This window comes from Perca flavescens, chromosome 5 (genome assembly GCF_004354835.1).
Source record: "Perca flavescens isolate YP-PL-M2 chromosome 5, PFLA_1.0, whole genome shotgun sequence".
NCBI classification, from domain to species: domain Eukaryota; kingdom Metazoa; phylum Chordata; class Actinopteri; order Perciformes; family Percidae; genus Perca; species Perca flavescens.
In genome coordinates, this window is record NC_041335.1 from 5,362,998 (window position 1) to 5,390,183 (window position 27,186).

Genomic DNA, 27,186 nt, shown 5'->3' on the forward strand with positions numbered 1-27,186 from the left:
TGAGATTTACCTGGCCTCCCATTGGTCAGGAGGAGCTTCAGAGATGACTCTGCCCAGGGCATCCAGCACAGGAGGTGGTCTCTTTAAAAAATATAAACATATTTTGGTTTCCCAGCTTAAATTCATCTACTAGCAGCCAACGCAATTTGAGTAATGCAGTTTGGCCATGGTGCAGGGTCTTACATAGAGTTTCTGGTGGTAGAGCTCAGTGAGTTGGCCCAGCACTGTGGCAGACTGGTCTTTGTACTGGGACACGGCGCTCGACAGAGCTTCGGCTGCGGCAGAACGGACAGCCTCCTCGTGGTGGGTGACGTCTCCGATCAGCAGGGAGCAGAGCTCAGGGACCACCTCCAGACCCAGAGATTCCCACAGTCTGAGGAGGGAGGACAGGAAAAGAAATGAGTTCAACTGATCAAAAATCTAATTTTGCAGGATAAAACGTTTTTAAATGACATTCAAAGGACAGCGCGGTAAATATTTTGTATGGTGGAACAGGAATGTGATTTGGAGAACAAAAAAAAAAAAAAAAAACTGTGCTGTTGAAAAAGCAATGTGTTCTGAGTTTTAGATGTGAATGGGTACTCCGCTAGTAAAGAAAGGGAGCAAGAAAGCACATAATACATACTTTTCAGCCAAGGTTCGGCCCTCCTCCTCAACGTCAAACCTGCAAACCCAAAGCCTGCGCAGCAAACTCAGCCCGCTGGCCTCTGTGCTGTCTGTGGACAGGGCAAACTCCATCTCCAACAATCCCTGAGCACAGAGACATCACGTGTTAATAGCAATTCTAATAGAAATACACAAGCTATGTAATATGTCACTTAACCAAGATTAACACTAAATATGTTAATAGCAATGCTTTCATCTTGGTCTAGAAACTATTTTTATTGTGTTTTTAGCTCATAAATCTTTATCTGTGGAGAAAAACGCAAAATCCCATCAAATGTGGGGCCTTTTCCTGTCTCAGAACGGAGGAATACCTCACAAGACAGGTGTGTAGAAGGGGGACGGGTAGGTCAAAAGTTGCAAGCATAACTTCTGCACACTGTCTAAGTTGCAAAGATACATTTATTAGCGACGTTTCGGTACATTTTGTCCGATATAGGTCTAGTACTGAAACTGAAAGGTCTAGTACTGCTAATAAATGTATCTTAGACAGTGTGCGGGAGGTTTTGTTTACAACTTCTCCTGCCTAAAATAAACTGTTTACTCTACTGAGGGAAAGGCCAGCTTCAACAAATGTGAAATTAACAGTGATTCACAACACACCCTGAGGGCAGCATCCCGGACAGAGAAGCAGGGTGAAAGGAGGGCGTTGAGCAGGACGTCTATTTCTGGCTGCTCTGCCACCGTGCAACCCTCTCCTCCTCCAGCACTGGCACACAGCGCTGTCAGGCACTGAGATGCCAACACCTGAAACACAAGAGTGTGAAAAGTCTCATATCACAATTTTAGGTAGCAATTCTGTCATCCATGGGGCTATAAAAGAATGGAAACGGGAACAGAATAAAGAGCTTGACCAAACTAATACAGAGTGTGTTTGTGTGTGTGTCTTGATGGTTGAATTTCAAATGCATTTAAACTGTGTAAAATCCCTTGTTTACCTGGAGTCTCGGGGTGGCTGTGGCAATAATTCTCGTCAGCAGCAACAGCATGCTGACACGTGGAAGCAGTTCTGGGCCGTTCTGAGACAAGAAAACCCAAGTTAATACATAAATCTACAAAATAAAAGGGAGTAATGTCATATGAAGCTTTCCCAATTTGGTGTCCATTTATGTTAACAGGCCAATGGCTGTGCGAACTAGCTATTAATGTGTGCAAACCCAAAAGACAGCTATGTAGAGGTCTGCTGAGTAAATACTGTACATTCTGAGACAAATTGGGTGCACTCAGTAATTTCAGCTTGTCTTCACTGATGTTCCCGTGCAGGTCACAGACAAAAGAAAATGCAACGGAGATGTCTGTCTCTACCTCGTCTATAACAAGATCGTCCATGTCTGTGGCGGCCCGAAGCTGGCAGTGTACGGTGATGACTTGCAAGGCTCTGGTCATCATGTTCTCCGTCTCCTCGGTGCTGCCTGAGAACTCCCTGAGCATGGCGTTGAGGAGAGGGAAGCAGACGGAGAAAGCAGGGGCGGACAGTGGAGCCACGTCTAAGGGGAGAAAAACAACAATACAAAAAGGAACAAGAGAGCAGTCAGTACAGTGCAGCACAGTCACGTTTACTATCTCAGCTGCTGGCTACAACTCTGACCTGCTACCGGTGTGTACATTTAAATGAAAATTTGTTTGCATATGTACTCTTCTGCGTTGCAAAAAATGTAAACTTCAGAACATTTTCAGTCTCATGTTGTCTGTTATCTTAAGCTTTCCTTCCGCTCACTTTATAAATCCATTGAAAATTGGAAGTTTTCATTTAAAATATTGGCTTGATATTATCTGGAACAATACACTATTTATATTTCCTCAATAGTATTAAAAAAGTAAATAAATAGGAAAACAGGAAAATCAAGTGAGATTTCCAACAGAGACTGAGTTCCTATAGTTGATTCGTTGTTTTAATGTTGTAATTTAGTTCATGACAGAACATAAAAGACTTCATTATTAGCAAGAAACGAACACATGATTCAGAACACAAGTGTGCATGACCCTCCCCACCGTTCTTGGCATCTCTCTGTGGGACAGTGTGGTTGTGCAGCAGCAGTATGGTGCGGTGAGCTGCCGTTTCCAGGTCCTCCTGTTCCCAGGCCTCATCCAGAGCACACTCTGGCTTCAGCAACCGTAAAGTCACATGTCCAACAAGCACAGCTAGAAGGGGAAAAAAAAAAAAAAGTGACACTGAGTCGAGATGCTGAGGCTGTGTCTACCAATACAATACAATACAATACTGAGACAGGCCACGTACCTAGAAACTCAAAGTGTTTGGGCATGAGGCACACTACGATGTCCAAGAAGACCTGCTGGATGGATGGAGCAGCCAGAGGGGACTGTAGCAGGGGTATTAGGACCTGGAGGACAGCAGGGAGCTCCCTGGTGATCTGAGGCGGTCTCTCTTTCAGAGTGGCTTCCAGCAGACCCACCATGCCCTGCAACTCCACATCCAGCTGGGGACGACGACAGGTACACCGCAGATCAACATCGAGCAACATCGAGAAGTTAAGAATGTCACACACATCAGGCGTCAAAAATCATTTTTGGCGACTTATGTCTACCAAACACTAGAAGACTTTGAAAAAAGACTACAGTTGGATACCATGTCACCTCTAATGTCATAGTATGTAAAGACTGGGGATCTTGCAGGGTCACACATTGCAAAACTACAACTACATTCGTTTTGAACATGTTTACTAGCTGGTTACTTTAAGGGAAGCGTGCCGATTTTCTGTCCTGCAGTACATGCAGATGAATGGCAGCAGTACCCGGGAGGTCGGCGTTTATCCGTCGGTAAAACTCCCGCTGGATGAGGCGCTTCAGAAGGGTTGAAAATCGGCAACTTTACCCCCAAGCGTTAAGCTTAGGACGGCGCCAGAGCAACCATAAACAACACTGGCTCCAGCAGTTTGCTGCTTTCTGTTTGGTGCTGGAGGTTGCGCACCCATTGGTTGTTGATAATGTTCACATGATTTAACTTCACTGACAAGACTTAGCCTAAAACTTAAGATAATATCATTATCAATGATTTTGTCGGAATGATAAGATGGGAAAAAGACTGACTCGGGCTGAGTTTATAACCAGTTCACAAAAACAATTGAGAGGATGGGAGCGCGCCCCAACTCTAGCAAGACCCTCAGGATTTCATTGCGATATTGGAAATTTGTCCGCGACAGTGGAATTGCTTGAAAAGTCGTTTTGGTGTAAGGTCGGCATTAGTTTCATACCCCTTGGAGTCTCTTGCGAATAGCGGCCTCTTTTTCCAGCTGGATTTGCATCATCTCCTTCTGTTTGCTGGTTAGTTGCAATTCCTCTTTGATGCCTTTTTTCTTCTTAAGCTCCTACAAGATCAAAAGAGAGATCAAGATGTGTTCCAGACATTAACACCGCTAAAAAAAACAACAGATGATGGTAAGTGCACTTTACCTCCTGTAACTCCAGCTCAATGATCTGTTCCTTGTAGGAGTAGGCCTTGTTCTCTCTCTTAATGTTGGCCTTCTTGGTGCTTTCCTTCTGGGCACTGCGGCAAGCGTAGAGGAGGAGGACAAGAGTAAATAAATGTCAACAAGACAAGACAACAGAAGGTTCTGGCGACTACTGTTGGGTTAAGAAGTTCACAGTGGAAGGAGAGGCTGTGTGTTACCTCTGGATGATGCTCTTGTCGTACAGTTCTCCCTCAGGTGTCTGCATGATGGCATACTCCTCCCTGGTGACCTGAAGTAGAGCGGGTCTGGAGAGTCCCTCACTGACGTGACTGATTACCCGCGGTAACAGCTTGTCGGGCGAGAGGCCAGAGAGGGCACCGACCGCATTTTTCACCGCCTGAGGAAAGCAACATGACCACTAAACATCCTAGTATCATGTAAAATGCATCAGCAAAATTCAAACACAAATGTCCTTCGACATATTCTGCACAGAACGTAGTTTCTTTTCTTTTTTTACAGTTTATCTATCCTTCAATCAACCCTGGTTTCTTTACAGGAATCAGTTATGTACACTTTGTTTATGTGTGTATAAGTCTCATGTAAATGCAGCATAAGGACACGTGTGTTATTTTCAGACCTGGCTGTCAGCATTGACTTCCAGTAGATGTGGCAGAATAGCCTCCAGATTCTTTTCTATAAATTCTTCTGCTTTAATGTTCATGGAGAGGAGCAGAAAAGGCCAGAGGCCGCTGCGAGCTCCAACTGAAAAAGATATACACAGAGCAGATGGCATGTAAAAATATGGCACATAGCACCAAAACACCATCCAAACAAACTCTGGTGTTATCAAGTTACAAAAACATATGGTTAATGGTTAACCCAACTACGGCTAACAAGTGAGCAGCAGAATCATTCAGGAGAGCAACTCATTCTCATACCTATGGATGGATGATGAGTGACTATGAGGATCTCCATGGCCAAATTCTCTGCTTCGGTGGGGTCACCCCATTGGCTGGCAGAGGAGCAAATAACACACAGCGCGTCCAGCAGGATACGAGGGGGAATGCAGCCGCGACCCAGCTCAGTCAGCTCTCCTGACTCTGATACCAGGACATCCTGGGGCAAAACCTGATGGTTTACATTACACGGTCAGTCAACAATCACAAACAAAAAAAAAACACATTGGTCAAGCTGAGCGGTTGACTGATTGTACGATCCACAACCAACTTTTAAAGATGTAGCTCTATGTTTTTGAGGTGTATGGTAAATAAGCAGTCTGTACTTTGTGTTTGTTGATGACCACGCGAAGTTCTCCCAGGAGGCCACGGGCAAGACTGGATCCACCCAGAGAGGAGAGCAGCTTCTTGATTGTCTGTTGGGCCCGCTTCCGCACACGCCAGCTCCGAGACAGCAGAACCGCAACTGTGGCGTGATGATACATCCTACACAACAGTTACATGCAGGAAAAAATAACTAGTTATTAAAGCACTAAAAAAGGTAGATCAGCATTTTCGGCCTTTATTTTGACAGGACAGCTGAAGACATGAAAGGGGAATGAGAGGGGGGAATGACATGCATCAAAGGGCCGCAGGTCGGAGCCGAACATGGGCCCGCTGCGTCGAGGAGTAAACCTCTACCTATGGGCGTGTGTGTGTAGGACTCTAAGACATTTTCAAGCTCAAAAGATCTCTACATGTTAACAGAGGGACAGACTCACTGGGATTTGCTCGTGTTAAGCCTATGATGATGGTCCAGGAGGAGCCTTTCACAGAGCAACAGCACTGTGAGCAGAGCTAAAGACAGAGTAAAAAAAGGGCAAAAACAGGCCATTATTTCATGTCTTATTATTTTAAAACACCCATGAGCCTTTTAAGCTAGTAAAATACAGTATGTTGAGAATTGCCTTACTTTCCTCGTTGACCTGGGAGAGGAACTTCTCTGTGGTGAAAAGTGGCTTCTTCTCATCTAAGATCAGGTTCCAAAAGCTGGAAAACTTAGCCTCTGCAGAGACAAAAAAAAAAATCCTTATCATTTCCCATCCTTTTATGCTCCAACAGTCTCTATAAGGGAAAAAAAGTCATTTTTGATATGCCAGCCTCACCCGTCTGTGTCTCCAGCAGTGCCAGTCGACTCAAAAGAACCGAAGCTGCCACACCTTCGGAAAGCAGAGCATGCTGGGAGTTTTGTGCCGCAGCCTTCTCCACTGTTTGGAGGAGCAAGGGCACGAGGTCTGAGGCTTGGGCCAGAGTGTCACCTAAAAACCAGGGAAAAGGTGATAGTACAGTATTACCCAAAGTGGAGGAAAGAACAAATTATGGTGCAGGTGGAACTTGACGCATCTGTACCTAGTTGGCGTTTCTTTCCACACCCACCCAGGTATCACCAACCAGTCTCCTGTGTATACCGTAGCCGCCTGGTGTCATTTTCAGGCGATTTAATCAGGGTAAACACAGTGAACGGCCGTGCGTAATGCCACTGCTGGCGCGGCGCCGGCTCAGTTACTTACCCAGAGTCATGCAGTTAGTTTAGGAAGCCCTTGATTTAATATGCGGCAGAGTTTTCTATGATCCGAGCACACATTTTGAACGTTAATATCGCAGTCGATCATGTTCATTTAATTGTGGGAAGCCAAAATCGTGACCTTGATTAATATTCGATTAACTGTGCAGCCCTAATCCGTATATTCGCCACATAGCATAGCGGTCTTTGTTTGCCTGACCTTTGAAGGCCCCCAGCATGGCCTGAAGGTAGGCGTGTCGAACCAGAGAGGTGGAGGTCTTGAGGGTGAAAGCTTTTTTCAACCAATCCAGCAGAGCGGTGGGAACTTCCACTGTGAGACGACTGCTCCACTGGGAGAGCACAGACACTGCATGCACCAAGGTAGCCTCGTGAACTACATAAAAAATGTTAAACAAAAATGTTAGCACCAGACTGAAACATCACATCCTGGTCTCTTAAAAATGTTCCAGGCCTAAGGCATAAACTTTAATGATGTACTCTTTTTGTGCTTAAAAGTTAGCAAGAAAAGTAAGAGTAACGATACCTTCTTGTTGTAAATAAGGGATGAACATCACAGTGACTGCAGAGCTGAGAGTCTGGCTGGAGGTTCCTGACGCAGCATGATGGCTGCAGCTGGCAATCCCTAGAACAAGACGAACATTTGTCAGGTTGGAAAAAAAAAATGTCTGCTTATGGATAGCTAATCATTTAAAGTGTTGGCAAAGGCAAATACCTGACAACACACTCATCTTTTGGGCAACAACTGTGAGCTTTCCCTCAGACCCTGCAACCACAAAAATTTTGATTCAGGTGGGCAAAACCAAACACGGTTAAGACAATATTTCAGCCTAATAGGTAATTAACTAGTAACCTCCGAGGATCTTAAAGAGGTGAGTGACGATGTCCTGCACAGCAGAGGGGTCACTGCACTGCTGTGCCAGGTTGTGCATGGCCTGGACCGCCTGCTCCATTAGCTCGGCATTATTAGCTTTCAGCTGGCCTGGAACACAAGACAGTACCAGTGATTAAATACACATTATGCTAAATTTGAGTAGTCAGTCTTTCTCCTGCGAAAAATTATAGCCTCATGACAGCGGAGCGTATGCTTTAAAAATGTGTTCCACAAGACAAAACTAAATCAACTGAGCATCCATTAGGCCTTACTTGCAATGGCCTTTCCGATATCCATGGCGTACTGACTGAGGTCGAGAGTTACAGCCAACAGCAGGCAGGAAACGGCTGGAGAGAGACCAGACAATGTTTTTATCCACTGTATGAGGGCTGCCTGAGCACCAAGCAGGTCAATATTTAAGCAATCATCAGAAACTAAAAGCATCTCACTCTGCATAGCGTTCTCTGGACTTCGGAGCATTGTCTTCTGCAGTGCAGGGAGCAGCAGCTCCTTGAACTCAGAGTGGGACACGTGACGCAGGAAGGAGCCACTTTTGTCCAAAATGTGCTGGTATGGTTTTGTCTTGCTCATAAGGACTGATTTTATGTACAGGTCCAACAGGGCACTCTGAAAGAAAAAGAAAAAACAGTAGACACAAGGTGATACGCTGCATGCCAAAATTATACTCATCTTTGAGGTCTTTGAAATAATATATATTTATTTGATTGGGACAGTGCATGTTAATAAACAAACATGGAATACATGCATGTAAACATGCCGGATTGTAGCCAAGGGCTAATTTCCATCCGTAATATAAATGCAAAGTATCATAGCACAATTGGTTAATGATGTTAAGCTCAATTTATGGTGCTGCGTTAAAATGAGACACCGTGGGTACATACGTAGTACGCGAAAATTCGGGCTCTACGCCGTAGGCTGACGTGCATCTCTCAAAATTTTTTACTACGTGCCGACGATAATGCGGTGACGCAGACCGCAACGACTGTGATTGGTCCATTTGGCCATGGCTTGGTAGCATCGCGGTTAAACAAAGAAACAGCGTTTGTATATATAAAAAAAAAAAAAAAAAAAAAAAAATGCGAATAGACAATTATGTAATAATTGTTACAGGCCTAAAGGCCCTGACACACCAAGCTGATAATCAGCCGTCAGACAGTCTGGTGAGGTTGGTGACCTGAGTCTGTTCGGTGTGTTTCGTGCCGTCGTCTGTCCGAGAATCCGGCTGCCTTCATTTTGGCCGACCTGACTTGCTGGGACCAATCTGATTGGTGGAGGGCTAACCCGGAAATGACGAGCGAGATGAGCATGACTATGCCTCTTAAAATCTGACGAAAGTATTTCAAACTAACCTTTGTCGCTCTGAAATGAAGACAGATTCAGCATCTGTATGGCCTATTTCTCGCTTAAAATGTTTTCAGAAACACGTTTCGGTAAACTATCCTCGTAATATATGAGATCGTATTCTGAACGAAGCCGCCATTATGCCCGGTTGAAACATCCGGGAGCAGCCAGACCCACTTGACGCATTCGTCTAATCAGTTGGTGGTTTTAATTTTTTGGGCGACAATACAGATTAGCGCCGCCTGCTGTTATGGAGACGTATTAAAGAGATGCGCTAGAACGACACAGACACCAGCGCACAAGTATAAACCTCAGGCTACAACGAAAGCTCTGCGTAGAGCCCCCGCAAAAGCAAATCCGCTTTAGAAGTGTAGAAATCGACGACATCATGCTAATAATGAGAACTGAAGAACCGATTAAAGAAAAACTCACCTTGTGCTTCTCTATTGTAGCTTTGTCTTTCTGAGCAGTGCAGAAGTCTAAACACACCCCCAACATGGCCAGAGTAGTAGGGCTCTGGTCCAGACTCAACAGTGTGCTGATGTATTCATCGACCAGTCCAGGGTTCTGTCAAAGACAACACCGTGTCAAACCTATCCAGCATTCCTGCATGTATGGCAGCTGTTCTCAGCTCACAGAGTAGGAGCCGAGACGGTTTGTGGATGTTTTAAACAGGTCAGGTTATATGGTCCATTATCGCACGTCTCATTGGATTTCGCAGGCTCACAGCACCAATAGTTCCTGATCAAGCCCAACATTTTGAGAACCAAAAGTCCAAAGCCCCATCCAGACAGGATCAACACCGGGCGGAATTTTAGCCACTGGTAATTTACAGGAGCTGGTTCTGTAATCGACAGTGATGTGCTGCGGGAAACAATGTCACCTTTAGGGGTGCACGATTCAGAAAATGTCACGATTCAATATCAATTTTCAGACTCAAGATTCGAGTCAAAATCAGGTAATTTCTTCCTCCCTAGTTCGAGATTCCCCCCCCCTCCAACATCTCTGTGATTTAAAGCTGGATTGTGTAATTTTTTGAGTTGATTCTTTCTGGGAGATATTCTTACACAATGTAGCTTTAAACAAAGTGAAACAAATGGCAATTTAGGCTGATCATCAAGTTAGATCCTCCCCACCGACAAGATCAAGGAGTGTCTTTTTATTGCCACCGTTTTCCATACTCACTGCCTTCCAGAGGTGACTGAGATTCTTGAGGCTTGATTTCTGAGCCGTGGTCTTGGCTCCGCCCACCACCTCAGCTACGAGAAGGCTCTGAACCTCCACCTGAAAGAGAGGACAACAGACCACGAAGTGACACCAACTTCCAAAACATAACACTGGTCAAAGGTGGGGGGAAATCTGGGTGACAGGTTTGTTAACTCCATTAACCACTTCAGCAAGTAACCAACTTGGATGACAACATTTAAAGGACAATTCCGGCGCAAAATGAACCTAGGGGTTAATAACATATGTGTACCGAGTCGAACGTTCTCTGGGACATGTTTTCATGCTAATCAAATGTGTCTGTAGCTTGAAACTAGCTACCGCAAACCGGTGTTTGCTAACGCTAGCTTTCGGGCCATCTTGGATAACAGTCATGAGCAGTCGAATGACGAATGCCGTGCAACCAGTAACATAGCTCCAACGCAGCATTCGTGATTCGACTGGTCATGACTGTCATCCAAGATGGCGGCCGCATGTAAACATTAACGCTACTGTCTTTATAATCTATCTTTGTAATAAGCTGTCTGTACACTTACAAAGTTCTCAATGCTTCGGTTTGCATGTAGGGACCCTCATTATGCTACCGTTTAAGTGTGGTGCTATTTTGAGCCTTGTTAGTGGTGTAGAAATTATGAAATTTACCCTCTGCCCTGAAAGCTAGCATTAGCAGCTAAACACCGGTTTGCAGTAGCTAGTTTCAAGCTACAGACACATTCGATAAGCATGAAAACATGTCCCAGAGAACGGTCGACCCGGTACACGTGTCATTAACCCCTAGGTTCATTTTGTGCCGGAATTGTCCTTTAATGTCTCAGTAAAAAAAACAAAAAAAAACACACACATACACACTGGATATAAGCTGTTATTTTAGAATCACGGACCACATTTATACAGTTCATTTGAAAAAAGACAGATACTCTTTTACTGACCATTTTCTTCCAGATGGGTCCTTGTTTTTTCTCTGGGGCAGAAAACACACGGGGGACTAAAAGGCAGGTCCAAGACAAGCTGATGAAGGCAGCAGAGCCTGTGCTTTTGCTGCAAACATAATAAGGCAGCCATATGACGACCAACAAAGGACAACCGGGATAATATGCAACCAAAAATTGGTTCCTAGACACACTATTGTATTTTCTGCTTTATTAGATAATTTGGTTTCTTTAATCTTCATCTTCAGCTGACTGCACCTGCCTCTCAAACCCAGCGGAAAATTAAAAGATGTCTATTGCTGACATTGCTAATTCTGTAAATCAGTTTGAAGTCAACTTTATGGATAAAAAAACAGCAATATAAAGTTCAGAGCAGTACCTGGGCTCTCCATTTTTGCTGACGACTCCACTGTTCAGCAAGCAGTGGAGGAGGCCGGTCACCAGGATGTCAGGCTGACTGTCAGCCAGCTGGGCGATAACAGAGAGGACCTCTCTGCGTGACGCAGCATCCCTGAGGAGCACACACGGCCATGTAAACACAAAGGATATACACTCAGTTCCTAGTTTATAAAAAAGGTACACTTAGCTTAAACTAATTACAACAGCCCAGCAATAAATCCTACCCCCGTGTTGGTTCTAATTAGATTTTGATTCCGGTCACAAAAACAATGCAATCGGAAAAAAAACAATTATTTTGCACATTACGTTTTGCAAGTAAACACTTATTTTGTCTTGTGTTCTGAATGACACATGCACCTTTGGCCCTCCCTACATTATTTATTTTAAGGTGAATTTAAAAACTTCAATAGGAAAAGCATAAAAAAGGGAAATGTCACAGTTCAAGGTGTTTTCACTTTTGATGTGTTGAACTGTTTCACTGTTTTTTCAATTCAATAAATGCAACATCTTTCCAAAAGTCAATGAGTAAAGGCTGTTTTATGCTTCTGCGTCGAATCGACGGCGTACCCCTGCATACCCCTCTACGTCGGACCCTACACTGTAGCCTGACGTGCACATCTCGAAAAATGTAACTACACGCTGCAGCGACGTACGTTGGTCGGCCGTGGCTTGGTAGCGTTGCATTTCCCCTGACTCATTTCCTGGTTCTCCTTCTCCATAAAGAAGATGAAATCAAACAGAGGGTTAACTTTTCCAGCTACAGATTTCCCACCTCGGTCAGAAAACAAAAAGGGGAGACACTTTGTTTCTCTCATTATAGCCTCTTTCCGACAAAGTAGTTACAGGAACGTAGTTATAGGAACAGTTCTACTAACTACTCTTCCCCCAAAACCGGTTTTCCATTTGCATTCACACTGGCCAAGTGGCCATAGGAACTGACCTTTTGTTATTATAAGCCACTTTCCAACCAAGTAGTTACAGGAACGTAGTTATAGGAAAAGTCCACTTTTAAGCAGTTCTACCAACTACTCTCCCCCAAAACTGTTTTTTCCATTTGCATTTGCACTGGCCAAGTGGCCATAGGGACTATAGGAGGGGCAAGGGAGTAATGCCAGCATGGCAAAGGTCTTTATAGCGTTAAAATCAGAAAACAAATACACCAAAAAAAGTATGAACTAAATACTAAATCTAATGTATATAGCATATTTGTTATAATTTAAACTAGTCTCCCGAAGAGAAACTGGTATCTCTTTCTCTCCCCCACCTCTGCTTGCAGCGTTGTGGACGTGTGTGTGTGTGTGTGTGTGTGTGTGTGATGGGCGGACAGCGAGGTTCTCAAGCATGCAGGGCACGCTTGTGGAGTTTAACTCCAAAAAGACAGTTAACCACAGGTTCCCGTTAATCTTATGCTGGACATGTGTTGTGATATTTAAACAGACGAACCGTCAACGGCCAAATAAAAGCCAATAAAAGCGGTCTGAGAGACCTCCAGCTTACAGCGGGGTCTCTGAGCAGGACTGGCCGAGCGACGAGCTAGCGGCCGGGGCAGGCGCCTGCCGACTGTCGCCTCACTTCATGGAGCTTCTCACCTCCGAAAACTTTGAAGCAAATTGTCAATTCGGCATCAATTTTCGCAAGAAATCTAAACAGTTCATTTCTCGCCTAAAACGTTTGTCAGAAGTGAATTTAGTGATGAATAAGATGGCGAAACTTAATCCCCAAATTGGTCCAGTCGGAACACGAGAAAAAAAGGGTACTAGCTCCGAAGCTAATCGACACACTCTCACTTCTCCCTCGCTCTACCACACACACACACACACACACACCGGCTCGATGCACACATCACCGCACAAGTATAAACTTCAGGCCACTTACGTAGGCTACGGCAAAAGCTCTGCGTGGAGCCTCTGCAGAACCATAAAACGGCCTTAATCGTATTGCATAATCTCGATTTCAATATTGACCAAAATAATTGACTATGATGCTTTTTCCATAGTCCAGAAGCCCTAGTTCTAATGTTCCATTTTTGTTGAATCTGTGTAAGAGAGGTGCTGATTCAACGGTGTCATTTCAGAGGCTACAGTCCGTGGTGCTGTTGAGCTGTGTTGTGTTATCCAGACAGGTGTTGCTATTATTGTGTCCACCCCATTTCTATAAATAAGGGTAGGCTAAATAACAGGAACACTTCTCTAGTCTGTATAATGCAAAATATAAGTCAAGAGCACCACAAACTACACCCTCCAAAATAAGCGTACAGTAAGTTGCATCAACATCACTCTAAAACAGACTGAACAAAAGCTGAGCTTTCACGAAGGTGGGATTTATTGCAAGACGGTTGTTTTAGTGTGCATTAGTTTTAGCTAGGTTTGATTAGTAAACTGGCAACTGAGTATACAAATTTAAACAAAAAGCTGTTTTGGGAGCATTCCATTGGCTGAAAGTTATTACATTCACTTACCGATATCTGTTTGGAGTGAGACAGAAGAGCTTGCATAATCCTTTGATGGCAGGCTCTGGTAACTCTAAAAGAGATATTTTAAAGAAGCATTAGTTTTGAAAGTAATACATATTTCAAACATAGTGTAGAAAATTGAACACAAACAAAATCCCTCACCTTTGCCCTTTATACACCGTCTGAGCTCCCCGAATATGTCCTTGCGCTCTTTCACACTGGCTGTAGTCACTTTTACAGCGAACTTCTTCAGTGTGTCTGAAACCTGGAGTAATAGAATAGACTGTTAATATTAATATACAGCCTATGAGTAATAGTCATAGACATTATAGAATCTGGACCTAGTGAATAAGTGGCATTTGTAATTAAGGAATATCTTAAATGACTAGATTAGAAGAAAAATAGCAGATTTATTTTTCTGTTGATTGATAATAATAAAATAAAAAATAATTTCTTGTTGATTGTCAACTAATCGCCTGAGCTCTAGTTACAGTGCTCAGCATAAGTGAATACACATATGCTAAAGTTAACTAAAAAGAGGAATAAAAAAATCATCTTTGTGAAATTGATCTTAATGCCTTAATTAAAAAAATGAGGAAAATCCAACCTTTAAGGACACCAATTTTATTTGTGAATGAATAATGTATCGTACAGAAATAAAATGTTCTTCCTTAAAATACAGGGGGCATTAGTCAGTACACCCCTATGTTAAATTCCCATAGAGGCAGGCAGATTTTTATTTTTTAAAGGCCATTTATTTCATGGATCCAGGATACTATGCATCCTGATGAAGTTCCCTTGGCCTTTGGAATTAAAATAGTCCCACATCATCACATACTCTTCACCATACCTAGGGACTGGCATAGGGTACTTTCCATAAAATCATCGCTCAATGCAAATCAAACCAGCTATTAGGCTAACTGAAATAAAACCATGCCAATCTCTACGTATGGTGAAGGTACATTATTCACTCACAAAGAAAATTGGTGTCCTTAAAGATTCGATTTTTTTAATTAAGGCATTAAGATCAATTTCCAAAAGATTTTTGTTTTATTCCTCTATTTAGTCAACTTTAGCATGGGTGTATTCACTTATGCTTAGCACTGTACATGTCTGTCAATTAATATTTGGGACTGTACGTTAAGCCTTTGAAGATGGAGTATGTGTGTCAGTGTGTTAGGTTTTGTCTGATTGTACAGGGTGAAATGAGTGTAATGCATAGAAATAAGAGAAAAGGAAAGAAGAAGAAAAGTTTAAGTAGTTTTAGTAGAAATCCTCTGCCAAAAAAAAAAAAAAAAAAAATCGCCAGTAAACTCTTAAGGCCTTGATTTTAAAACTGTTCGTTGCCGACAAAGGAATTTCCAGCACAGGCAATACTATACCACGATGACTACTGCGAATGTAGCTAGTGCACTCACAACGTATCAGTTAACTAACAATAATTTCCTACTTTGGAGGGCGTGGTTTAATTAAATCATCACATAAAATGCTCGTCTGCCTAATTTTGGGAATTAAGACCAATTTACGTTATTGACAGTAGATTTAAACCCCCGACGAGTTAGATTACAAGGGAGTACTATCCAGATAGAGCTTCAGCTCGCCTCCCACTGTGGACAGAAAACGGTTATCGTTAGCTGTAGCAGCAGCTCAGCCTGAAGCTACGAGTCTGATGAAGTCACACTGAGGCTACGCACGCAGCGCTGAGCTAACAGCCTGCTCGCTAGCTGTTGTTGTTGAAGTTTGCCTGAGTTTCTCATTGAATGCCAAAACACACCAATATGTTTTTAAAGCGGTAGTCAAGATACCACGAATTATGTGTCTACCATATTTGAAAGCCTTTTTGTAAGACGATAGTCTAATGTTAAAGAACAGCCACACAGACCTGCGTGTCCGCTGCCATCTTGCCGGTCTTGATGCAGGAAGGACTTGTTGATGTCACTTCCGGGTCACAAGTGCTACGTAACCCTTTTTTTTTCTTAAAAAAACACATTTTTTTCCTTTAATGTAATCAATAAATAAACACTTTAATATATGAAAATAATCGCTTAAAACAGCTACATAAAATGAAATTGCAAAATAAAAAGGAGCACCCTAACCCTATATATGTACAAATATATCTCTGGAAATGTGGATATTGTCAAATATGCAGATAGCCTACTGAAATAGTAACCTTTTAGGGATTTTGTAAGAAAACACATGGAGAAAAAAAGAGATCTCTGGGACACACATTACATTATTTAATTAAGTTTATTACAATTATTTACACACATTCAAAATTATATTGATATAATGTGAGCAAGTTCTACCTTTTGTTTCTAAGTTAATTTTTTTAAGTTGGCAAATCCGGTGTAAACACCTGAACAAAAAAATAAATTAATTTCCTTTTTTTAAATTAGTTGTATATTTAATGCACCAGAGACTCGGAATTGATGCCCCCCTGTCCTTGTCAGAAGATTTTTTAAAGTCTATAGAAATGGTCACAGTGGAGCTGAGAAGCACCTCTAGGTATGAATGTTTTGGTAATTTTCCTCTAGAGTGTGAAGATGACACATTACCACCCCCCAAAATGTAGTGGATTGAAACCTTGGTCTCTCAATAAGCCTAAAGGTTCCAGTCACCTGGATTCACTTCATTAGATGTACCAACAAAACAAGACTTGACAAAACGCTGGATATTGTCACAACAAACTTGTATACATCTGTTTATTAGTGTGTGTGTGTGTGTGTGTGTGTGTGTGTGTGTGTGTGTGTGTTGGGAGGGGTTAGGATTTTGGATTTTTTAGGATGTGGGAATGACTTTGCACATATTTGCGTATTATTGTAAATTAGTTGTTGGTAAAATTGCATATTCTGATGTTTTGTGCTTCACTTGCATTGAATATTTATGGTTTTACCTATACCTGCTCAGGGACTACGGGCGGGAAATAGCATTTGTGCTACAACCTGGTGCAAAGCATCGCTCTTGTTCTTATACAAGGTTAATGTTTAATTGTACACTGTCCATGTTTAAATAAATAAAATAAAGAGCAGAGACTGACAGTTCTGGTTATGAAAATAATAGTAACTAGAGACCATCTTGTGTCGTGATCACACTAGCCGCAACGTCAAATTGGGCCATTGGCCTCCCCCACTTTACCCCTTCCCTGCTTCCTACCCCCCTTCTTCTAGCGTCCTTGCTGGGATCACCAATCTTCAAACTTGGTCTTGATTTTGATCTCAACTACACACCTGTAAAGTTTCATGACTGCAGACACAGACAGACAGACAGACACCTGGCAAGATATTTAAATCTGCCTAGTCGCCGATCATGGCTGGTAAGTATGGTTATTATCTTAACAGACCACCTGCACCTCATGTGACAAAGAGCCATTCCGATATATGGATTCAGATTCATTTTAAAGGCTTCCACACACTGCCAATAAGCCTTTCAGTAAACAGTAAGTATCACGGTTGATAAATACAATGTCTGGCTAAATGGTTACATAGGAGTCAGCTGTCTAAACTCATTACACAAAATACCTGATAATTGGAACTTTGGTTTTTCTCTTTTCTGCATATTTATCTGAAGTAAAAACATTGACCAGCAGGGGTCACTGTCTATTCTGGTATTCTTTACTGACGCTGCAAATTAACTGAAATAACATTTAAAATGTAATAATTTACTATTGATGGTTCCAGGCTCACATTTTCTCCTTGCTTCTAAACAACAATATAGAACATGTAGGCTCTAAATACTGGCTCCGTGTGGACTATATTGGCTATAGATTAAATGACACGCAGTTGCTAGTGGTTTGGATATTGGTTTGTATGAACCCAAAATGTGTGCACAGAGTGTTTAACACAAAAATGTAAGTTGTAAACATGAATCTGTTTTCTATGCACATCTTACACATGTCGCACTGATGAGTAGAACAAGTATTGACAAGAGACCCTTTTCAGAAATAAACTTACAAATTCGATAAATCTTATTTTAGTCAACAAATCCGATTGCATCTTTAAACACATTTTAATGAAACAGACATTTCATTTTTAACAGATGAGATTTTATGTGCCAATACATCAGTTCAGTCTTTCCAATTTGAAGCTGCATATATTCACCAAGTTTAGTCTTTTCTTTAGTCTTCTTGCGCTGATAGCTGATTGGAATAATCGATTGAATTGTCGGTGAAATGGATTCTGTCTTCATTTCAGCGACCACTGACACCAGTTATCTGTTCCTCTGAGCGGTGCTCTTGAACGTGGATCACCATATACAAAAAAATACTACAAAAGTAGCAACGTAATAATGTTTGGTTAAAACAAAGTGGTGGGGTGGTGCCCAAGCGGAGATATGACCTGTGAAAAGTTATTTTAAAAAGCAGCCAAGCAATCAATGGTACCATATCAACTGAAGACTTACACTAATGAAGAGTGGGACCAATGCTCCCATAAATATCCTAAAACACAGAAAATCACAGACTGGGCAGTTCAGGCGTGATGCTAGAGTCCCATAGTTTGCATTCCTCTTTTCCTGGACCTTTTATCTTTGCCCACTTCATGTCCCAATATCTTATTTTCCCTTCAGCATGGGAGCTACTGTTGTGTAGTACTAACAATGGCATAGATTATAAGTCCGAGAATGATGAGTGCAGCTACCACTCCGATGCCAATAAACATCACTTTCATCTTCTTGTTCTCCCATCTTTTCTTGTTCTTCACCTGGTTGCTGGTCTTTTCAAAGGCTTTACTCTAGGGAGAAAATACACAAATAGAATGTTACATTACGTTGTTGTGTAACTAAACTGCTGTCTGATAGTCTTAAACATACGGAACATACGCCAAGATGGGATGGATTTATTCGCCAGCATACTAACTTATATAAATCTTCCAAAGGCCTATTGAGAAAACATAACCAATCCAATTTTATACATTTCTTAGTTGTTTCCGTACTTTCTCTTTCTTTAAGTGGTTATGCTCAATATGTTTATATTAACAATGGATCACGTTATATGGTCCGTCTGGAGGTCACATTGTTCCCACATTGTCCCGTTGGCCAGTATTACATCACACTGTTTCTTTTTCAGAGAACTAAAAGAGCAAACTGAGGTTTTAGTCGTACACAATCGAACACAGGGATCCACTCTGTGATAACATGGATTATGAGCAGGCCCGCTTTTGACACCATGGTTAACTTAAAGTTGCACCAATCTTTATTTTATATCAACAAATGATCAAATGAATTGTTATATGAAAGAGGTAGGCACAAATAGTTACTACCTGACTTTGGTTCATGTTACAGCCCACTGGTGAGCAGTTCTCAGAAAACTATGAATAACTATAAAACAATAAAAATGTAAGGTCAATGAGCCCTTGGATACACTTTGTGATAATCAGTGTCAGAAACTAAGGGGTGCAAATGGCAAATGTACCCCAAGAAATTTCAAAATGCCGTTAAAAATAACGTGATCAAGGGGCAAAAATTGCTCCCAACATAAAAAATAAATAAATATTATATTTACCAGTTTAGGCCAATATCCTAACCCCACATTAAGCCATAATTGTATTTTCATTCAATTCATTACAATTTCCGTTTCCATCTCTAAAATACACACACTCACACAAACAGCGCTGTTACATGTAAAAGCACTGATTATAGCAATATGGTTTTTATTCACTCATGTTGGCACCAGGTGGTAATTACTGTTTGCATTTTAACCTGGGCTCATTTCACATTAAAAAACAGCAATATTATGCACTAATTACTTTTTGGATTAGGAAACAGGCAAACTAGGAAAGAACCTTTCCGAAGACCTCAGAATTTTGGCACTATGATAAAACTAAAGCCGCACCAATCAAATGACGGCACGCAATGTGAACGGGGTCGCCCATGAAGACAAACCCTCTAAGCTCTATGGGGCGTTTTAGCTTCTTTCAGCTCATTGTTAGAATTACAGCCCAAATTTTACTTTTAGGTCAGTCTGTCCACTCTTACCAGCATGGTTTTTGGCCGTAGCAGACAGCTGTTTTCAACAAAAAGGTCTAAAATCCCATTGTACACCACCTGCCCAGAATCAAATGGCAGACGGACAAAGTTAGTGACTTGTAAAAGCCAGATATTTCCCTCTATTGCTATAAACTCCAAATGAAGCTAATGTTTCTCCATATCTGCTGGATGTGTAAAAAAAGCAACTGCATATCAACTTAAAGGTGATAATACAGGGTGTGTCAGTGTTGTGTTTAAAGGTGCCCTGCCACACGTATTTCACTACTTTGTGGTGATGTCTGAAGTTCTACCATGGACTCTGTACCATTTTTTGTGGAAAAAATGCTTTGGTTACCTTGTTTCAAGCCATTCTAGTTTGGTATAGAAAGCCTGCAGGAAGACTCAGCTCGATTTCTGCCAGTTCTCATTAATATTCAACAAGCTAAGCTGTTTGAATCTGATTGGGTAGCCAATCTCTCATTGGCTAGACAGCTAGCCAATGAGAGTCTGGCTGTCAGAATCCTTTACCCAGCCCGACTGGGCGAGCTAATGAATAGTAATGAGCTCAGGCAATATAATGTCAGACTGACCAGCTTTTGTAATTGGCCTGATTTCTCTGCACACATATAACACATATAGACCTAACATATTTCAAAAAATACAAGGAAAAACAGTTTTGTGTGGCAGGGCACCTTTAAAGCTTTTTTTCTGCTGCCAAAATGTGGCCTTTATTTGGCCACTTTTTTTGCACATAACACAGACATATTATCACTGTATAAAGTTATGATGAACGGAATACAACAGACAGTACAACATTAGCATTCATTTGGAGTCATGTTTCTGGCCAAGCAATCAATGGTCTGTATGATGTTTGGTGCTTGGCAGCGACTGCAACTGACCTTCTGCTTGAGAGCTGCTTTCCTAATTTGTCTGCTCATAATCCATAATATCCCATATTATCCCCATAATATCCACGACGTTCCACTTCCGGGATTGCTCTGGTGCTGCCGGAAATTCCGCCGGATGTCACTCTTTTCAGCCAGATGTCCGTTACCGTCCGCTTTCTTTGTTGTTTTAACTGGTGGATTTATGAGGACTATGGCTAACTGTTCCTCAGATATCTACAGTGTACATCTAGACAGCTAGCTAGCTAATGTCCAATTTTAGTTTTCTGCTGTACGACTAAAAGAACTTTTGAAAGTACAAGTTCTACAAAAACAAGTTCCTTCCACGAGGGTATTTTGCGGCGGCACCGTGGCTCTGTCCAGTCCTTAGCGCCGCCCAAGACGATTGTGATTGGTTTAAAGAAATGCCAATAAACCAGAGCCCGTTTTTCTCCCATATCGGAATGCTGTGTGGACTAGCCAGACCCTCCTTCGCAGCGCTGTGGAGGAAGGTCTGGCAATGCGAGACTATCCCAAAGTGTATCCAAGTGGTTCTTGAACTTTCAGTTCAGTTGCCTGCCAGTTGTCTGCTTTTTTAGTTCTCTGAGAACTGCTCAACAGTGTGATGCAAGATGTAAGACTAACCAAAGGGGCAATGTGAGAACCATGTAACCCGCTTGTCCAACGCCGGATGGACATTGGCCTCGTGGCATGTCCTGGACTCACTCTGTCGTACCCAGGGACCAGCTTGCTTCATTCATCTTAGGAAAACAATAGGAAATACCTTTCTAAAAATAGCCCCATAAAACACAATCAGGATGTAAATTGTACATTTGTTTTCCTCTCCAGCTCCACCTAAGGGGTATTTATAGATATAAATTATGACATTTCCTCATATTAGTCTCTGGACGCCTGTGGAAACACTCCCTGTGTGTGCCATTTGCTCCAGTAATTCGCCTCATCCATTCAATCCAGAGACTTCCACACAGAACACTAAAGTTAAAATAGTGGGGTGTGATGCTATGTAGTGATTATTTTCCACTTCAAGCTTCTCTGATCTGCCCCTGCTTACCTTTGCCAGCAGCTCATCAGCCCTGTCCTCCAGTTCTCCCAGTTTTCCAGATCTCTCATCGGCTTTGTTCAGGTTGTCCAACATGATAACCTTCACCTCCTCCACGTCCTCCTGGGCCTGCTGCAGGCGGCTCTTCCCATTCTCCTGTCCAAACAACACACACAACATGGTTGAAGAGTGTGGATTCATTCAGTCATTTGGGACACGGCAGGGACTTGTGTGCTCGCATTGTTTGAACTTTTTCCAGTGCCAGCTACTTGTTTATTGGGAATAATCCTCACTTAAAGGGTGATTTCGGGTTTTTTCAACCTGTTCACTATTTCCCATGCATTTGTGTCTAATAGACTGTTGTGAACAAAAATCGTTGAAATTGGTCCGGTATTGAGCAAGAAATGCAGTGACCGGCCACCAGGAAGTCAGGTGCAATGTAACCTAATGGGGCAATTGTGCGCCCTTGATTTTTGTTGTTGACTAAAAGTAATTGTTTTTGCCACGGACGGGCTCAGATTGTTATTAAAAGTGTCTGACAACATTATCGATTGCAGGAGGCGACTTCTTGTCGTCTTGAGCGTAAAGGCCGTTTTATGGTCCTGCTGAGGCTCCACGCAGAGCTTTCGCCGTAGCCTACGTAAGTGGCCTGATGTTTATACTTGTGCGCTGGTGTGTGCGTCGACCCGGCATATGTGTGTGCGTGTGTGTGGGGAGTGGGTTGATAGAGCGAGGGAGAAGTGAGAGAGTGACGGCGATTAGCTTCAGAGCGATTAGCTTCAGTTCTTTCTGACCACGGTGGGAAATCTGTAGCAGGAGAAGTTAACCCTCTCCTTGATTTCATGTTGTTTATGGAGAAGGAGAACCAGGAAATGAGTCAGGGGAAATGCAACGCTACCAAGCCACAGCCGAGCTACGTGCATCGCTGCAACCTGTAGTTACATTTTTCGAGAGGTGCACATCAGGCTACAGCGTAGGGTCCGGCGTAGACACAAGAGGGGTCTGCGGGGGTACGCCGTCGATTCGACGCGATTTTGGTTCCAAAAGCATCTGAGCGTGTAAGCGCAAGCTTATCTGTCCTCTCTGCATATTGACACAGAGTGGAGCTCCGACCGACACACACACACACGCAGTTTTGTTGAAGTCACAGAGTCACGGTTGGTTTCAAGTGTGGTTACAGTTTTTCAAAACTTCACGCAGACAGCGTTTGCTGAGATTTGATATTAATCAAATCTGTTGTGCTGTTGACGTTATACTTCCTCTTACAAAAGCAGGCACAACGGTGATTTCTCTGCCCTGATGGATGACTGACAGGCTGAGCTTGCAAGGCAAGGCACTTTTAATAATGTTACTCTTAGTGAGCAGTTTTACCAGATTTTTTTTATTTTTATATAACTGTTTTGATTCACAATTAAAGTGGAAAATAAAAGCTTTGTGTTTAATGTATTTTTGTTGATGTTGAAATGGATTTTAAAACATATGGTATTGAAAAAAGTATCGTTAGGAACCGGCATCGAATCTGAGGTATCAAAATTGCAACCCTAATTGTAGGCATAAAGGTCAGTGTAGTAATCATTAGGAGTACTATTCAGCCAGTGAATTCATTGTTTATTATCTTCCGTGGCTCTGGAGTCTGAACTAGCCCTGATGATGTCATCAGGCCTGCGTTACAAACTGGGGTCGTGGGATTTAAAAGTCGTGGGCATTTACCTGGCCGGCAGGGAGAGTTTAATGAAAAGATGCTATTGGTTGTATTATGGAAATGTAGGATCCAGTGTTTTTGGAGTTTGGTCCATATAAGCATATCAGCTTTGACTTTGATCATTGTTTTTTTTCATATATCTATCTCTTGTGAGTTCTTCTGTACTTTCCCACATAGACCATGTGGTCAATAGCAGTGCTGAAGGTACTCTGATTGTTGTTTTGTGCTAACGAGTGCCTCAGTTTGGAAATTACTGTTTTAGCTCCATTCTAACATTAAATTATCATATCTGTTATTCCTTGATGTTTTTGGTTAGCACAATAAAAAAATAAAAAAGTAAGTCAAATAAAAGTCTTACAGCTTGTATTCCAGACAGGCTGCCGACTGAAAAGAATCCAACCTTTGTCTGCCTGATATAGATCAGATTCGTTGCTGTTTTATAAACACAAACCTGAGAGTACATTCATTTGTAACTGTATGACTTAAAGAATTGTTTTTAAAGCAAATAATGGAACACAAATCTGAAACTTGAAGCTAAAGTGAAAAGAGGAACAAGTTATGAGAAACTAATAAAAAGAAGTAAGACAGGTTTTCCCAGCTCATGAAGGATACGTTCTAGCAGCAGCTGTTTACACTATCCTCTGTAAAGGCGGTATCCAAGGGCACAACAACAGCAACAGGGCTACCTACACATTGATAAGAAACCTGGAGCAGGATATGTAGAGCAGTGATTTTCAACCACTAGTGTGCCGTGAGAGATCGCCCTGTGTGCCGTGAGAAATTATCAGATTTTACTTAATTTGTCCAACAACTTTTTTTATTGAGTTACTGCAAATAATTTGCCATTGTTGCGCATCTGTGCCTGCAATATGATGACTGGCAGAGAAATTAAATACTATTCTGTATCAGTAGGGTAGGTGACTAGCGCAATAATGACCTTGTTGATTTAAGACAATAGAATTACTAACAGCAGGGCTCCTGACTGTGACCAAAATTTGAGAGTGTGCGACGAATTTTACATCCAGTCTCACATGTGCGACCAGTAAATTTGCCCCCTTTTTTACACGTTAAACGTTGAAATTTCGGTACTTGAGAGCGCGTAAGCGCAAGCTTATCTGTCAAAATTGACAGGGAGCGGAGCTCTGACACAAACACACACACTCGCACACACGCAGAGCTGCTGACCGTGCAAACTACGTCGGCTCTGACGTAGGTAGGTAGGTAGGGACGTTGGTATTATCTGACTTTGTTGAAGTCACAGTGAGTCACGGAAATGCAGATAAAGTGGTTTTAAGTGTGGTTACAGTTTTTCATAACTAATTAATGGCGAGCCGAAAGCGGTCACGGTGCTGTTGATGTTACACTTCCTCGGAGCAAAACAGCCAGGCACAACGGTGGTTTCTCTGCCCTGGTGCGAGACTGACAGGCTGAGGTTGTAAGGCAAGGCAATTTTATTTCTACAGCACCTTTCAGCAACAAGGCAATTCAAAGTGCTTTACATGAAACATTAAAGAGCAATTAAAAAAATAATATACAATTACAATAATAAAAAAAAATATAATATATTTGTTTTTACTGTCATGACAGCGATGGGGCTGTGAGTTTACCTTATATGTTGCATCTTCAAAAGTGACACTGAATTTGAAACAGCACATTGGAATTTATGCATCTATTATCAAAGTATTTATTAGTAATAGAAATGTGAATATTTGGTTAGCACGTTGATTTACGGTGTGTGTAGGGCCAAGATCATTGATGTAAGCCTGCAAAAGCAATGGATACATTTTTATGAATGAAAAATGCAGATTCTGATCTTATTAGGCTACAATGCGTCATTTTGTAACATTTTTGGTTGGTGGTGTGCCGTGGTATTTTTTTTATGTAAAAAATGTGCCGTGGCTCAAAAAAGGTTGAAAAACACTGATGTAGAGGGTAGTTTGACCTCTAAGCAATTTGTATCCTGACAGGTTCGCCGCTGTCCTTTGAGCCATGAGAGGAAGCCAACATCTCAGAAGTTGACAGCAACAGGAAACCGACAGATAGGACAAAACCAAACAAGTACGCCCTCAGCATCTTGATTTAGTTCATTATTCATTCTCATTTCCTGTTCAAATTTACAGTATGTGTACAAGTCCCCCGGTAGGCTGAGAATAGTAAAAGTAATATCAGTGCTTGGCGGAAACTGATTCATGGATGCCCTGAAAGCCCAGTTATCTTGGCTTTGGCCGTCCAAGTAGTAGATGAACAATAGTCTGTGTTTAAAATTCAGCCCGGCGACACACAGGAACTGCTGCCCATTCCAGTTCCCCTCCTTGCTTCCTTCCTTCCCTCGCTCCCTCCCTCCTGCCTGCATAAATGTACCTGGCATTATACACGGAAACCTCACCCACGTCAGGTTATAGCCTGTTTATTACAGTGTAGTAGGTACTCCATTCTATTTCAACAGTGAACGCAACCGGGGGTTGTCAACCACTGTCTTGTTGGCTAGTAATAGTACGTTCGTGTTAAGTTCATTCATATTTAAGGAGAGCATGTATGAAGGTTATTGGTAACCCCCATGCCAAAAATGCATTCTTAATTCATGACTTAATGAGCTGGCTTAATCTGGAAAAGCTAATACATGCAAGAAAGGACCCAGAAGACGTCATCTGTTATATTTATTTTTATTTGAGCAATTATCTATTTGATACACACCTACTCTGCTCTCACTTCACACCTAATGCTCCTCTCACATCTCAACCTGCGTAGACTCGATTTTACTTACTCCAGATCAACACTGTAAAGATATAGCCTACTGTATAGCCTATCATGATTTTTTTAATGCATGCTTTAAGTTTTGTATTTCTTTAGGTGTATTCATTTATTTAAGATTCGCCTCAATGTACTCCGACCTGACAACGAACTCACGTGCTGTTTCCAACTAAATACAACTGCATTTTAATATAATTTTTGTTATTTTCTGGGTAATATTCGTCATTTAAAATGGAAGACATCACAGTTAACAGCAGCTATAAGTTACCTTGTCCCTATACCCACTATTAGGCTGTTTTGTGGGACTTTGCCCGCAGATTATGAAGGGTCAAAGTAAGCTATGTATACGTTTTAAAAAAGCATACTGACAAAATAAGTTCCTTCTCTTCTCTCTTTCTATTCTTATCAAAGTTGTAAAGTCATTATATAGTATAGCTTTTTAGCCCATAGGAGAATTATATTGACTTACCATGTCTGTCACGTCTCTTGCTGTTTGTCGAGGCTGTCACCAGATCCAATGCATTTACAGCGCGACTCAAGTCTACTTTAGTTACAGGAAATACAGCATACCAGCTGTGTAGTTTTAATGTTCCACCTTGTAACCTAAAACGTGTAGGTGCAACGTGTTGCGGTTTCTTTGTTTTTTTTGTTGTTTTTTTACACACCTTTGTTTTCAGCGTTAGCTCGACTCTCACTTTCACTTCTGCCGAGCTACAATCGTCCTTCTGTGCTGTCCCTCTATGATGCGTTCATGGTATTCCCGGAAAGACTAAAATTACAAAAAGGTGATCACGTGACCGTCATGTTGACTTGGCAAAATCCGGACTTTCCCTGATTGGGCTACTTGGAAGACTTGTTGGACTCATGGATGTATTAAGAGAACGGTTGTAGCTAGTTGGTAAGTGGCTCTAGTAGCTAGGACCAAACAGTAGGATTCGGATTTCCCCCAGTTTACCACACCATAGTCCACAAAGGCTAATTCACTCAAGTGCTACTTT

At 42.0% G+C, this 27,186-nt stretch overlaps 2 protein-coding genes across 2 annotated transcripts in view; both read right to left on the bottom strand.

Moving 5' to 3' along the window:
- Positions 1 to 15,769, bottom strand: part of gcn1 (GCN1 activator of EIF2AK4) — a 38,785-nt gene extending 23,016 nt beyond the window's left edge. The window contains exons 1-30 of the mRNA XM_028577404.1: positions 15,713 to 15,769; positions 13,993 to 14,095; positions 13,837 to 13,900; positions 11,359 to 11,490; positions 10,980 to 11,088; positions 10,012 to 10,110; positions 9,259 to 9,393; positions 7,914 to 8,091; positions 7,737 to 7,811; positions 7,444 to 7,572; positions 7,306 to 7,356; positions 7,117 to 7,215; positions 6,793 to 6,966; positions 6,175 to 6,327; positions 5,982 to 6,074; positions 5,791 to 5,866; positions 5,356 to 5,515; positions 5,012 to 5,201; positions 4,711 to 4,835; positions 4,292 to 4,470; positions 4,075 to 4,168; positions 3,876 to 3,989; positions 2,903 to 3,101; positions 2,656 to 2,805; positions 1,969 to 2,150; positions 1,602 to 1,682; positions 1,267 to 1,410; positions 626 to 750; positions 184 to 373; positions 11 to 81 (exon numbers count right to left, since the gene is read on the bottom strand). Coding sequence (XP_028433205.1) covers positions 11 to 81; positions 184 to 373; positions 626 to 750; positions 1,267 to 1,410; positions 1,602 to 1,682; positions 1,969 to 2,150; positions 2,656 to 2,805; positions 2,903 to 3,101; positions 3,876 to 3,989; positions 4,075 to 4,168; positions 4,292 to 4,470; positions 4,711 to 4,835; positions 5,012 to 5,201; positions 5,356 to 5,515; positions 5,791 to 5,866; positions 5,982 to 6,074; positions 6,175 to 6,327; positions 6,793 to 6,966; positions 7,117 to 7,215; positions 7,306 to 7,356; positions 7,444 to 7,572; positions 7,737 to 7,811; positions 7,914 to 8,091; positions 9,259 to 9,393; positions 10,012 to 10,110; positions 10,980 to 11,088; positions 11,359 to 11,490; positions 13,837 to 13,900; positions 13,993 to 14,095; positions 15,713 to 15,730 — 3,692 coding nt within the window. The 5' untranslated portion in view covers positions 15,731 to 15,769. The remainder of the gene's footprint in view (positions 1 to 10; positions 82 to 183; positions 374 to 625; positions 751 to 1,266; positions 1,411 to 1,601; positions 1,683 to 1,968; positions 2,151 to 2,655; positions 2,806 to 2,902; positions 3,102 to 3,875; positions 3,990 to 4,074; positions 4,169 to 4,291; positions 4,471 to 4,710; positions 4,836 to 5,011; positions 5,202 to 5,355; positions 5,516 to 5,790; positions 5,867 to 5,981; positions 6,075 to 6,174; positions 6,328 to 6,792; positions 6,967 to 7,116; positions 7,216 to 7,305; positions 7,357 to 7,443; positions 7,573 to 7,736; positions 7,812 to 7,913; positions 8,092 to 9,258; positions 9,394 to 10,011; positions 10,111 to 10,979; positions 11,089 to 11,358; positions 11,491 to 13,836; positions 13,901 to 13,992; positions 14,096 to 15,712) is intronic.
- A 2,025-nt stretch (positions 15,770 to 17,794) lies between these two features.
- Positions 17,795 to 26,960, bottom strand: vamp5 (vesicle-associated membrane protein 5). The gene is made up of 3 exons (XM_028579377.1): positions 26,658 to 26,960; positions 21,748 to 21,891; positions 17,795 to 18,557 (listed from the first exon to the last, which is right to left on the bottom strand). The coding sequence occupies exons 1-3, from the start codon at positions 26,658 to 26,660 to the stop codon at positions 18,402 to 18,404; spliced, it is 303 nt and encodes a 100-aa protein (XP_028435178.1). The 5' UTR covers positions 26,661 to 26,960; the 3' UTR covers positions 17,795 to 18,401.
- Positions 26,961 to 27,186: the final 226 nt, after the last annotated feature.

Bases quoted from the DNA above. Each gene is read 5' to 3' on its own strand.
- vamp5 (XM_028579377.1), bottom strand. The intron at 18,558-21,747 runs GTAAGCAGGGGC...TTTTCTCCCTAG, and splicing joins CTGATGAGCTGCTGGCAAAG to AGTAAAGCCTTTGAAAAGAC.